This window comes from Lutra lutra, chromosome 4 (assembly GCF_902655055.1).
Source record: "Lutra lutra chromosome 4, mLutLut1.2, whole genome shotgun sequence".
NCBI classification, from domain to species: Eukaryota; Metazoa; Chordata; class Mammalia; order Carnivora; family Mustelidae; genus Lutra; species Lutra lutra.
The window spans coordinates 111785741-111800142 of NC_062281.1; the positions used below are offsets into that span (position 1 = coordinate 111785741).

Consider the following 14402-nt stretch of genomic DNA (forward strand, 5'->3'; position numbering starts at 1 on the left):
TGACTTTATTATTTTGGCACATTGAGGATCTATATAAATAAGTTTGTCAAGTTTAACAAATAAAAACTCATAAAAACTGATAAAAGTTTAGATTTTTAGGTATTCTTATCTGAAGATAGAGATAATTATCTGCAGTAAAAATGAACCAACAGTAATTAAAGGCAAAGATAAAATGGATTAACTTTGGTCATTTGATGTTATTTTATTCTATATTATAATTGAAAACAACAACAAAGAGAGTGAAATGGAGGATGTGGGTGGCTTAGTCAGTTAAGCATCCAGCTCAGGTTATGATCTCAGGGTCCTGGGATCAACCCCCACTTTGGACTCCATGTTCAGCGGGGCATCTGCTTGAATTTTCTCTCTCCCTCTCCCTTTACCCTTCCCCCAGCTCACTCACTCTCAAGTAAATAAATGTTCTTTAAAAAAGACACATGAAACAATCTTTATGGCCACTTTTAGGAGGTACACATCTATATTATATCTGTTCGGGCCTAGAGTATTAGCCTTTAGCAAGTTGATAAAAGGCAAATGAAAAATTTATGGAGGAGTACAAGGTTTTAAGAAATACTAGCGGAATGTATACTTGCTAACAGACCTAATAATATAGCAAAAGTTTATTTTGTTTCTAATTTCAATATTGCTATTAAATAAATTACCAAACAGCCTAAAATTCTTCCTTTTCTTTTTGCCCTCCCACATCCTGCAAAAAAAAAATAAGTACCCCAAATAAGCAAGCCCTAAATAAATGGTAGTGGTCCACAGATTAGTTAATTGTTAAATAATGGAATGAAATAAAATATGGTCCTTTAGAAAAGATTTTTATTTTCTTGGCACACAGACATAAAAATGACATTTTTAAACTAGATATAGCAGTTGAAGATATATTGGAAATGAATTACAATTCACTACGTTATAATGTCCACAGATATGATGACAGGTCTCATGTTTCCTCAACTATCTTTGAAACTTATTAAATTATCACAGCATACTGATTATACTGGTAAACTTACTTCTCATGTTAAAGAGTAAGGTTGATCTGGATTAGTGAAAAACCAAGGCACAGAACCATCACCGAAATGTAATATAATGGTACCTCATCCAACATCACTCAGGAATGAAGCATTTTATTTAGGTGTTTTTCAAAAGACATTTATCCCTCTAAAGTCTAAAACTGTTATTTTAACTACTTTTGATGAAATAATATCAAACATGCTTTCTTAAACTTTAAAATAGACCATGCAGATAATCACAATGTTCTTTCCCTAATAGTCCTTATTGGAGTATCAACCACTTAATTTTCTAGTACAGCATGATACCCTTAAAAATTACTGAGGTGGGTAATTGCCCTTCAACTCAATATGGCTATGTTTTAGAAATTGTCAACTTTTTATCTATCTATCTGTTTATCTATCTATCCATCCATCCATCCCATTTAACTATCAGCTATTATTTAATTTCATTAAATACATTGGTTTTCAGTTATTTTTCTTACCACATTTAATATAAGAGGTTAAGGTAGAGCAACATAACTGCAAAAAGCCTTTGATGACTAATGGTTCACTCCCTCAAGGTAGGTCATTCCTTGTAACTGCAAAGGTTAGAAAATTTATACATTGAGCAATGAAGAAGGAAGGGACATTTGGATACCGATGCATTTATAGATAGTGACCAGACGACTAAATTTGTAGGATTTAATCTGCTTTAGGTTGGGAAACCAAAAAAGTAAGCTGTTAAAACTATTTCTAAAGTAGGGTCAGCTTTGAAGAAGGGTGTGCAGGACACATTAAGTTGTAAGAGCTTTTGAATGTGGGAATCTGACATCTTAAAGTATTCATATATTTTTGCTACCTAGAAGTTTAAGTTACTTGCTTTTCTTATTTTTATTTCTTAAGTCATACTGAAGATGGTTGGGTATGTGACCTTTAACCAAGAAAAGTGTTACAGTACCATTATTTTATTAACTATAAATATACAACTGAATAATATTAAATAGTAATGAAAGGGTTTTTGCAACTATTTTCTTTCAACTAAAAGTACAGTGGTCTTATTTAAGTGTTTTCTTGAGACAAGATCATTAAAATGATAAAAATTTCATCTGGAGAATAAAGTATTATTCAAAAATATCAACTCATATAAATGTTAAAAACCCATTTCCTTTTATGACTTCAGAATTATAGTCATGAAAAACTTATTAAATGATTCTACTGATTTCAAGATAACTACTAAATTCATATATTTTTACTATATTAAGATTGTTTTCAATGCTAAGCTTATGTAGCTTTCAGTTAATAGGAAACTAGCATCCACTCTGACCCATCAATACATTTTTACACATAAACCAAAAATAAGTTTTAGAAAAATTAATTTAGCATGTTTTTCTTCAAAGTTCTCATAAATATGACCAACAAATGCATTTTGAGAATGTAAACCATCTCATAGTAGGAAACAGGAACTCAAGATTAATTTTATAAAACTTTTTTGAAAATAAATTCTTAAATGCTTGTTTTTTCCATACATCCTATGTATGCATCATTAACATAAAATTATGGCATTCATTATATTAAAAACATATTAATATATTAGTGAAATAAAAGCACATAGTGAACATCTGTGCTCAATTTCTGAACATAACATTGTAGATAGATACTCCCGTGATTCAATATTTGGTTACTATTTATCAAATGCAGTGTGGAAGGTGCTAGGAATAATACAGTAAAAGGTAAGAGAACATTAGTTAACTATAGCATATTCTGCATGTATTATTACTAAAGAAAATATAATACCACAATTTGAAGATACTTTTCCATTTCTTTCATTATTACATTCTCATATTTCATTTTTACTTATGTACAGTAGATTACATGATTTTTCTTTTTTCAAACTCAGGATCAAACTCTTTATTCCTAGGCATTTCAAGAATTCTTTCTGAATTCAAAAGAAAAACATCCTTTTGGTTATGATAGTTTTTGTTTCTGATTCAAATCAAAAGCTACCACTGTACATTAAAAAAAAAGAACAAAAGAAAGACCAATGCTTTTGAAGTCTTACCTAACGGGGTATCAATATCCTGTGAATAAGATTTTTTTTAAATGATTCAAGCCTGTGCATATAAAACATTTACATTATATTTTGACCTTGCACTCCATAACATAAGTGACTGCATACTTAATACATATCCATGAATCAACTATAAGTCATAAAGTGTTTCAAGAACAGTAGCAATTGACCAGGCTTGTGTTTCACAGCTGAACGGACAGTACTGGCCATTCTCATTGGTCAGTTCAGGAAGTCCTTTCCAAGGGGATCTTAAAAAAAGAAAAGACATTTCATGAGATATAACACATAAATTGTTTGTATTAATGAAATAGGCAATACACTTGGTGCTTTTTTCTTCTAGTATAGTGAAACAATCATATGTAGTCATTTGCTACAAACTAAAACAGATACCCTTATGATCTATGTATAAACAATTTAGATTGAAATTATTCTTTCAGGGGTGCCTAGGTGGTTCAGTCATCTAAGCGTCTGCTTTCGGCTCAGGTCAAGATCCCAGGACTAACTCCCATATCAGGTTCCCTGCTGAGCAGGAAGTCTGCTTCTCCTTCTCCCTCTGCCTGTCGCTCCCCCTACTTGTGATCTCTCTCTGGCTATCTCTCTCTCTCTGTGTCAAATAAATAAATAAAATTTAAAAAAAAAAGATTTTCTTTTTCTTTTTTTAATTTTATTTATTTATTTATTTATTTATTTTTAATTTATTTGTCAGAGAGAGAGAGTGAGAGAGAGCGAGCACAGGCAGACAGAATGGCAGGCAGAGGCAGAGGGAGAAGCAGGCTCCCCGCCGAGCAAGGAGCCCGATGTGGGACTCGATCCCAGGACGCTGGGATCATGACCTGAGCCGAAGGCAGCTGCTTAACCAACTGAGCCACCCAGGCGTCCCAGATTTTTTTTTTTTTTTAAGTAATCTCAACCCCTTGGGCTTGGACTCAACCCCAAGACTAAGAGTCACATACTCTATGGACTGAGCCAGCCAACTGCCCCTGGATCTGGGCTTTTAAATAATATTCTTCATAAATACAACAAACAAACAAACAAAAAAGTAAACAAACCAGGGATAGAGAATTGCCCAACTAGACTGGGGCAGGGAAAGTAAAAGATGAGCTTAAAACATTTTATTGGGCCAGAAAGCAAAGGTCTTCCACTTCTGACAAACATCAAATAGCACAGACAGTATTTCCCTCCTGCCTGAAACAATCAAAATACTGGACAATGAATATGAAGCAATAATCTTCAAGATACTTGATATTAGGCAACAAAGAACAGTGATCCCTAAGAAATGAGAAAAAAAATGAAGGAAGCCCTATGACTACCATACCTTACAGCCTGGAGGGAGTTTCCAGGACTTGGCACAGGGAAGGGAACACAGGTAGAGCCTGGCAGACTCCTTGAGAGTCCAGGAAAAACACTAGAATTTTCAGGACAGAGTACAAAAAAGGATAGAACTCTGGAGATATGCAGAGGGTCCCACTCAAGTATTCACCTACCAGTCAGTCAACACACACGAGGAAACTAATTAAAGACGGGGAAGGAAACGAACAAAAGATGGGGAAAGAACCTCCTGAAAGAATTAAAGTAGGACCTGACATTTACACAGGGTCAGCAACAGTGCTTATTTCCACCAGCCAGGTTTGAAAACTTAATAATTTTAGGGATATGGGATAAAGAATTCAGATGGGCCATGACTCATTAGTGGAGAATAATTAGCCCTCGACTAAATGCTGCTCTAGCCAGGCCTAACAAAGCTTAAAATCAGGGGCACCTAGGTGGTTCAGTCAGTCATGCATCTGCCCTCGGCTCAGGTCATGATCCCAGATTCCTGGGATAAGGCCCTGCATGGGGCTCCCTACTAAGCAGAGAGCTGCTTCCTCCTCTCCCTTTGCCACTGCCCCTGCTTGTGTGCTCTTTCTCTCCCTCTGTTGAATAAATGAAATTTAAAAAACTTTTTTTAAAAAAAGCTTAGAATCAAAACCTGAAAGGATCAAACTGCTTCCAAATAATTTAACTGCATTCCAAAACAAAGTTAAGATTATTTATAGAAATACCAAAAAATCTAATACCAAGCAAGATAAAATTCATAGCTGGAATCCAATAAAACACCAGCAGGTGATAAGTAGGATAATACAACCCATAAGAAGAGAATAATCATAAGTGAAACTAACCCAGATATCAATTAGCAGACAAAGACATTAAAATAGTTATTGGAACTGTATTCTATATGTTAAAAATATTCAGCAGAGACATGGAAGATATAAAAAAGACTGAAATCAAACTTCAAAAGATAAAACTACAATGTATAAAATAAAAAATATACTTAATGGAAATAGTGGCAGATTAGATAGAAGGATGATAGCAGATTACCAGTCAAAATAATGCAAGACTTTAATGCACTGAAAGAAAAAAAACTTGTCAACCTTTAATTCTAAGTACAACAAAAATATCTTTCAAAAATAAAGGCAAAGGGTGCCTGGGTGGTTCAGTGGGTTAAAGCCTCTGCCTTCGGCTTGGGTCATGATGTCAGGGTCCTGGGATCGAGCCCCACAACAGGCTCTCCGCTCGGCAGGGAGACTGCTTCCTCCTCTCTCTCTCTTTCTGCCTGCCTCTCTGTCTACTTGTGATCTCTATCTGTCAAATAAATAAATAAATAAATAATCTTTAAAAAAAAAAAAGGCAAAATAAAGACTTTCCTGGCAATATAAGAGCTTAAAGAATTTATCATGAGCAGGCTTGCACTATAAGACATGAGAGAGGAATTCCTTAGGCAAAAGAAAATTATACCAGACGGAAACAGAGATATTCACAAACAGGTGAACACTGGAAACAGCAACTATATGAGTAGTTGTATAAGACCTTTTTCTGTATCATTTACATATCTTTAAAAAATAACTGACGGCATAAACAAAAAGTAGTAACAATATTGTGGGGGAACTATAACATATGCAAAGCAAAATAGATTATAATAATAGCACAAAAGCCTGAAAGGGAGAAGTGGAACTATACTATTTTAAGATTCTTATACTATATCTGAAGATAAACCATGATAAGTTAAAGATGTATATATAAACCTAAAGCAACCATTTTAAAAAGTAACAAATTATCCAACAAAGGAGATAAAATGGAATAAATATATACTGAATAATAAGTATCCAGTACAAAAGAAGCAGAAAAGAGGAAAAAGCTAACAAAAAATAAAATAAACAGAAAAAAATAGATTTATACTTAACCATATTAATAATCACATTAAGTGTAAAAGGTCTAAACTTTCCAACTAAAAGTCAGAGATTATCAAGCTGCATTAAAAAAAGCAAGACTGCCATTATATGCTGTTATGTACAAGAAACCTACCTTAAACATAAAGACACAAATAGGTCAAAAGTAAAGAATGAAAAAATATATACCATGGTAACAATCAAAAGAAATCTGAAGTGCTTATATTAATATAAAACAAAGTAAATTCTGAAGCAAAGATAGATTGCCTGTGATAAAAATGGTCATTTCATAATAAGAGGGTCAATTCATGAAACGAACAAAATAATCCTAAACACTTATGCATCTAATAATAAGTTTTTAAAATACATGAAGCAAAATATGATACAGCTGCAAGGAGAAATAGACATCTGTAATTATAGTAGGAGATGTCAATACTATTCTCTAGGTAATTCATAGAACAAGTAGATGGAAATTCATAAGTACATTGTACAACACTATCAAACAACTTGACCTAGTTGACATTTATAGAACATTCCATCCAAGGACATCAGAATACACATCCCCCCCCCCACCCTGCCCACTGGAAAATGGATTAGTAACCTAGACAGAACATATTCTGAGCCTTAGAACAGGTATCAGTAAGTTTAGAAGGGTTAGCATCATATAAAGTATATATTCTGACTACAATGGAATTAACTTTGAAACCAGTAACAGAAACACCTCTGGAAAATTCCTCAATATTTGAAAGCTAAATAACACCATTCTAAATAACCCATGGGTCAAAGAAGAATCAAAGGGTAAAGTAGAAAGTATTTTCAACTGAATGAAAATAAAAACACAACAAACCAGAATTTGTGGGATACTGTTGATTTAGTATTTAATGGGAAGTTTATAGCATTAAGTCCTTTATTAGATAAGAAGAAAGGTCTTTAAGTCAATGACCTCAACTTTTACCTTACATTAGAGAAAGACAAAAAATTAAACCTAAAGTAAGCATTAGAAGAGAATAATAAAGAGCAGGGTAGAAATCAATAAAACAAAACACAGAAACAATTGAAAAAAATCAATAAAGCCAAAAATTGGTTCTTTAAGAGCAATAAAATGGATAAACTTTCTAGCCAGGCAGAACAGGAAAAAAAGAGAGAAAATACAACTTACCAGTATCAAGAATGAGAATGTTGATATTGCTACAGATTCCATAGATAATTAAAAGAGTAACAATTCACTTTAGATAAAACCATTTCTTAAATTGTAACAAGTATTTTTGAACTATCTTTTTGAACTATCTATTTAATCATGACAGAAAATAATGAGATATTACCATAATACAGAGGAAGAAATTTATTTCAGAGTGGTTAAGTAATTTGCTCCAAGTTACATGTAAAGTAAGTAACAAGGACAAATTTGAAATCCAGTCTGGACCCAAAGCTCACACCTGAAGCTAGTATGCTATCAAAAGTAGCTATTAGGAAATGGTAAGATATAAAAAAGCAAAGGTAGTTTGAGAAAAAAACTGTAGAAAGTAAGGAATTTGCATTTCATTTTGTAGGCAATAGGGAATTACTGAATAAACATAAGACTAAAATTGTGAGCGTTATATTTCAAGCAAATTCATCTTGTTTGAGGTAATATGACAAGATGGAGAGAGGGGAGACCGGAAGTATGGAGGCTATTGCCTAGTTCAGAGAAAAGGCTCTGAGTTACAAGTTAGGCAGCAGCAAGAGCAAAGAAGATGGGCTGTTAGAAGGCAGAATATAGCAGAATCAAGTCTTGGCAACTAACTGGATGTTCTGGAGAAGTAATGAGGTAAAATTCAAAAGTAACTGGGATGTTTGAGCTTGCAGATCATGCATAATGGTAATACTGTAACAGCAGTGGGAAGAAAATCATGTGTGTGGGAGAAGATGAGTGAGGGCAGAAAGACATCCAAGGTAAGAAGTTTATCAGGTAGTTTAAAAGTAGTAATGACCCTTTGAGAGAATTCAAAATTTGCTAGAGAATGAAGACATGGGATAGATGAAATATAACAGGAGAAAATGTAGATTTTTAAAAAAGGAAGATTAAGGACAGATTTTTGGAGAGTGAACATAGGTGCCAGGAAGAAAAGCTAGAACAACAGTAAATTGAGATAATAGTGTAGTAGTTAAGAGCACAGCCTATAAAGCAGGTTGCTTAGAGTTTAGTAACAGCTCTAGCAGATTACTTGCCATTTGACTTTGTAGAAATTACTTAACTTTCTTAGCTTCATTTATAAAATGGAGATAACTAATAATAGCTCATAGCTAAGTTAGTATCCTGTCCACATGACATATACTAACTAACATATTAATCCTCAAAACAATCATGGTACATCCAATATATGAGGAATCAGGCCCAGAGAAGTCAAGTAACCTGCCCACGGTGACACACCTAGAGAGTGGAGAAGTGAATAATAATAATAATAATAGGATAATCATAATGATAATAGCTATTTTATATAGTTTCTGGATTAAATGAGTGGTGTCATATAAATGCATTTAGAACAATACCTGGAACACAGTAAGTACTCAATAAGTATTATTTCCTATTATTATAATTTTTATTAGCGTGAGGTAAACAAGGGAAACCTAATACAGATGGCATAAGGTTTTTTATGAAAAGAAGAAAGCAACAACTTCAAATACTATAGGCAGGTCAAAGAAGAGAACTGAAAGGAAGTCATGGGATCCGGGAATGAGAAAGGATCTTGTTGAAGGGGTGCCTTCGTGACTCAGTCAGTTAAGCATCTAACTCTTGGTTTTGGCTCAGGTCAAGATCCCAGGGTTGTGAGATCAAGCCCTGCTTTGAGTTCTGGGGAGTCTGCTTGTCACTCTCTGACCCCCTGCTCCTCCCCTACTAATATAAATAGAATCTTTAAAAAAAAAAAAGAAGAAGAAGAAGAAAAGCAAAGGAAGGTTCTTGTTGAGTGGTCAGAAAGCAAAAGGAATGAGGCTATTCCTATAGGAAGTGTGCTGAGAAGAAAACAGAATGCTAGGACACAGCTAGAAGTAGGAACGGTATGAGTGGACTTTATTTTAGGATGGGCTGACAAATTTCTTTCTAGCTTAAGAAGAAAGAATCAAGTGGAATACCAAGAAAGGATAATTAGTAGAGCAAGATCATGGAACAGGTGGGAGGGATGGGATCATGGGTAAAGTAGGAGAGTGATCCCTGCAGTGCAAGATGTTTTTACTTCTCACGGACAAAAGAAAGAAAAATAAATAAATGCAAACAATGATAAATACTGTGGGGCAATAAAGATAGGATGTAAGAATGTTCACATCACATACAATCAGACTCAATTTCTAGATGAGGAACAAGAATTATGAAAGGGTTGGGTTTTCTGTGACTACGTTCAAGTGAATAAAACCAAATTTTGAAAAAAATAGAAAACAATATTCGTGGTAATAGATGGCAGCCCTTTGTGTTCATATAATCAAGGAGATAAAATTTATGCTGTTTATGCATAATTATTCTGAGCAACAAGCTATACATATACAGGCATACCTTGTTTTATTGTGCTTTGCTTTACCGCACTTTGTAGACACTGTGTTTTTTACAAACTGAAGGTCTGTGGCAACCCAGCATCAAGCAAGTCTATTATAGGCACCATTTTTCCAACAGCATTTGCTCACTTTGTCTATGTAATATTTTGGTATTTCTCACCGTATTTCAAACTTCATTATTATTATTTTGTTATGGTGATCTGTGGTCAGTGATTATGGTTTGTTGAAAGCTCAGATGATAGCAGTTTTTAGCAATAAAACACTTTAAATTAAGGTATGTACACTGATTTCTTTAGACATAATGCTATGGCATATTAAATAGACCACAGTACAGTGTAAATGTAATTTTGACATGCACTGGGAAACCGAATAGTTTATTTGACTCACTTTACTGTGATTTTTGCTATACTGTGGTGGTCTGGAACTGAACCCACACTATCTCCAAGGCATGCCTATATTTAGGTTTAATCTAGAATTTGGGAAATTAGGATAGCTTTTGACTATATATATATATCTCATCTTACAAAGACACATAACTCTGACACTATCTCTAATAATTATGACAAAGGAGGTGACAAATGGATTTGAAATAATAAAAAAAACCAACCCTGATATTTTAATTATAGTAAAACATTTCTGAAAATTATTCATTGATATATCTTTATTTTAATTTATTTTTAAATTAGTCTAAATAAAAAATTAACATACAGTATTATATTAGTTTCAGTTATACAATAGAATAATCCAGCATTCTAAACATTACTCAGTGCTTATTAAAGTAAGTGTATTTCTAATCCTTTTCACCTATTTCACTCATCCTTCCCCTGCACCTCCCTGCTGATGACCACATATATCTTTCAATCATTTAACTCAAAGGGCCCGGCCTGAAAACTTTTCATTTTTGTATTTATTCTGTTTAAGTCCTACCCCCAAATATCCACTGTATTTAAAAAATCAGACTATTCCACATTTATAAATCATGCAATATCATCTTCAAATTAAAATAAATACCAACCTAAAATAATTAAAGGAAGGTGACAATTATATAATTGAACTTGTCATACTAAATAAGAGTAAAACTTTCAAATTTCACTGGGATACCTAGAGTATACAGAAATGAATTTTAAGGAGTTGTTATTTACCTAATATCTAATAAACTGACTAAACACTAGTTATGGAAATTACATGACCCCGATGACTTACCTCTCAAGATGAACATAGTGTCGGGAAAGAATGTTTTTAACCAAAAACACAGTCTTGGCATTAGCCTCAGGACCCATCAATTTGGAAAAATATAATTTTGCACGAAGAAAATACCCAACGGGCCACAGCCACTCCTAAAAAAGGGTGATTTTAAAGTAAAGAAAAAAAAAAAGAGCTGTGAATAAATTTAAAGCTATTTGAAAAATAACTTCAACTGAAAACTCTGAAAAGAGAATGAAATTCTTACAGGTCCTTGGTGATAATTGAAACCTTTAGCAAGATTGTAGTTGTCATTGTCTAAGGCATTGTCATAAATTCCACAGTAAACCATATCACTGCAAAATGATTGAAATTTAGGTTAGAAAAAGATCAGCTATTACACAAGAAGCATTAGAAAGATTTTTCAATAGCAAAAGTAAGAGAAATAATAAAATTATTTTGTCTTCCAAATCTATAGAATAAGCTCATCATCTATCTAACTTTAAATTAGTATATACTGGGTTTAGAATACTTTGGGTTTTTTTTACAATCCATTTAAAAAAATTAATTAGCTAATTAACTAATTTCTAAGTAAACTCTACATCCAATGTGGGTCTTGAACTCATGACCCTGAAATCAAGAGTCACATGCCCTACTGACTGAGCCAGCCCAGCACCTCCAGAATACCTCAAGAATGTGTTAGGAAATGATTAACAAATAGTTACTGGCTAATAAAAAAAAAGATATATATATAAAATAAAATAAAATAATATAAAATATATATAGTATTCAGGTATCTTGCCTTCAAGGAGTTAGTCTGACACTAAATATTGGTTAAAGTCAATTATTTCACTAAGCTTCTCATATACTGATGATGACTAAAATACAAAATAATTTGAATTAGTAAACATTAAAGATACAGTTTCATTAATTATTATATATGAGAAAGGTTTTTTTTTAAGATTTTATTTATTTATTTGACAGACAGAGATCATATGTAGGCAGAGAGGCAGTCAGAGAGAGAGGGAAGCAGGCTCCCCACTGAGCAGAGAGCCTGATGCGGAACTCAATCCCAGGACCCTGAGATCATGACCTGAGCCGAAAGCAGAGGCTTAACCCACTGAGCCACCCAGACGTTCAGAAAGGTTGTTTTTTAAACTTGTCCATGAAGTTATTTTAAAACTAACTAAAACTGGAAAAAGTTTTTTTAAAAAACCTAATTAAAATAGATACTTATCAAAATACAAATAGCAACCAAATAGACATAGAAAATTTCTATACTTACAAACTTAACAAAGTATTACAAACTTATAAAGACACATAATACAGATATGTTTTTGTAGACATAAAGACAGATAATACAAGACAGTTATCTGTAGTCAGTTTAATAAATTATCACTTTTTTTTCTTTTAGTGAGAGGCAGAACTTGCTACATGAGTAAGCTTTAACTGTGGGTTCCAGTGGTTCCTAACACCCCTGAAATTATGAAGAACACCTCAGAATATAGATACATACAAAAAGTCTATATCTCAAGACTGAAATGAGTACATAGTAAATTAGGAAAATTCTACAAAGGTAAGGATACTATATAGAAAAGGGGCTCTGTCATATATTGATATAGAAAGCAAATTAATGTTGGGTATCAAGCTTTAAAGTAAAACAACAAAAGACAAACAGGAAGGTCATTAGATACTCAAGAAAAAACAAAAGTTGGAAAAGAAAAGAAATAAAAAATGGCATAAACATAATCAAAACAAAAACAAAGTCAATGGTTTAAATAAAAACAGTGGGGTAATTATATAGAAAGGATGGAAATGGTTGGTAGTAAGGTGAGGAGAGAGTTATCTGTCTTTTATCTGTCATCATTAGAAGTAATCAGTTAATGTCTAATATTTTTAAAAAACTCAAGAAACATCTGTACACACATAGTATTTAGAAATATGGAGGGAACTACTGGGAGTTAACAACTTGGAAAATAAAGACTGTCTCTAAGGAGACAATATGTCTATACTTCCAATGTCTGTAATAATCATGTATTACTTTTACAACCAGAAAACAATAGGCATTAGGAAATATTCATAATGTATTAGTTTTATAAGCTTAAAACTCTTACTGATTACTCAATATAGGACAAGCATTATGAACACTGATATTTAATGAAGATACAGCTAGTATTTTTAAAAACTCTGTTTGAATGCAATTTTAGAGAGTGTGCTGAAAACCAAAAAAATTAGGGCTGATGCAATATAATAGCAACAACATTCTTAATACTTATACTCCAATTTACTCTGGGTCAAAAGTTTTCATGCCAAGATTAAATATAATTAAATATAATTATTTATTATATACCGTATGAACAACATTCTTAAGACTTATATTTTAACTTACTCTGGATCCAAAGTTTTCATGCCAAGAGGACCAAGCAATTTTTTTTCTGCAATCTCCAGAGCTTTCCATGCTTTTTCTGCAGTAAAGAGCTCAGGGGCCTAATGAATGTCAAAAACAAATATTCAAACTTTCGAAGCTCACAAAAGAATTAGTTTTCACCCACAGTGGAACATAAACTATTCATAAACTTGGAAATGAAAACTATTTAAAAATTTAGTGTGGGTTGAATTGGTTTTGAGCACAGATGCATAACCAGATCTAATGCTATGGGGCTGACTCAGAAGCACTGTTCTTGGCCTTAGAAGGTAGGAAAGCTGCTAGAGGTGATTATTTCCTTGTGTCATTTTAAGAACGTGTATGAGCTCCAGAAGGAAGTTGCCACAGCTACAATGAAGGCAGAGCACATTTAAACGCATCTAATTCATTTTTCAGAAGATTTATAATAGCTTCCTTTAAGTGTATCTGGTAATTGTTTTTTGCTTTTGGGGTTATAGCGAAATACAGAATGACTTGCATTCTAACAGCATGAGTAAATTTACTTGTGATACAGAGGAGAGAAAGCATATTTAGTACTCTTTTCGATAAGGTAGAAACAGCTAAGCAGGCACAGAAGGGCACACACCTTCTCTGTTTTACTGTCCTTATAGTTTACTTTTAGACTAAGTAGAGATAAAATAAAGGGAGTCTAGAATTCTTGGCTAGATAGAATACATTACAGCAATACAATAAAGGAAACAGAGTACAAGTTGAAGCTACTCACATTAATTCACCAGTCTAAAGCTTCCCAACTAGGTGTTGAGGTACTACTGGTCATTGCACAGGTGTGCCGAAATACCCTGGCCTTCAGCTTTCCAGGCAGGGGGCAGGCCCGTGGCTAATTGAAGCAGTTGGACCTGGCACCACTGACCTAATCCATTTTGTCCAGTATTTGCTGTACAAATACCATTATTTTCTACATGTGCTATCATATGAAAAACATTGGGAAGCACTTTATTAGTTGTCATCTATTATTTTCTGTTTTTTGATGCCAGATGTTGTAG

The 14402-nt window shown here is 33.2% G+C and overlaps 1 protein-coding gene across 3 annotated transcripts in view; it reads right to left on the bottom strand.

Annotated features, from left to right (window-relative positions):
• Positions 1-800: 800 nt before the first annotated feature.
• Positions 801-14402, bottom strand: part of AGL (amylo-alpha-1, 6-glucosidase, 4-alpha-glucanotransferase) — an 80813-nt gene continuing 67211 nt past the window's right edge. For all 3 annotated transcript variants that reach the window (XM_047724067.1, XM_047724068.1, XM_047724066.1), the window contains exons 31-34: positions 13363-13460; positions 11242-11329; positions 10995-11128; positions 801-3308 (exon numbers count right to left, since the gene is read on the bottom strand). In XM_047724067.1, the coding sequence (XP_047580023.1) occupies positions 3191-3308; positions 10995-11128; positions 11242-11329; positions 13363-13460 (438 nt within the window). In that variant the 3' untranslated portion in view covers positions 801-3190. The remainder of the gene's footprint in view (positions 3309-10994; positions 11129-11241; positions 11330-13362; positions 13461-14402) is intronic.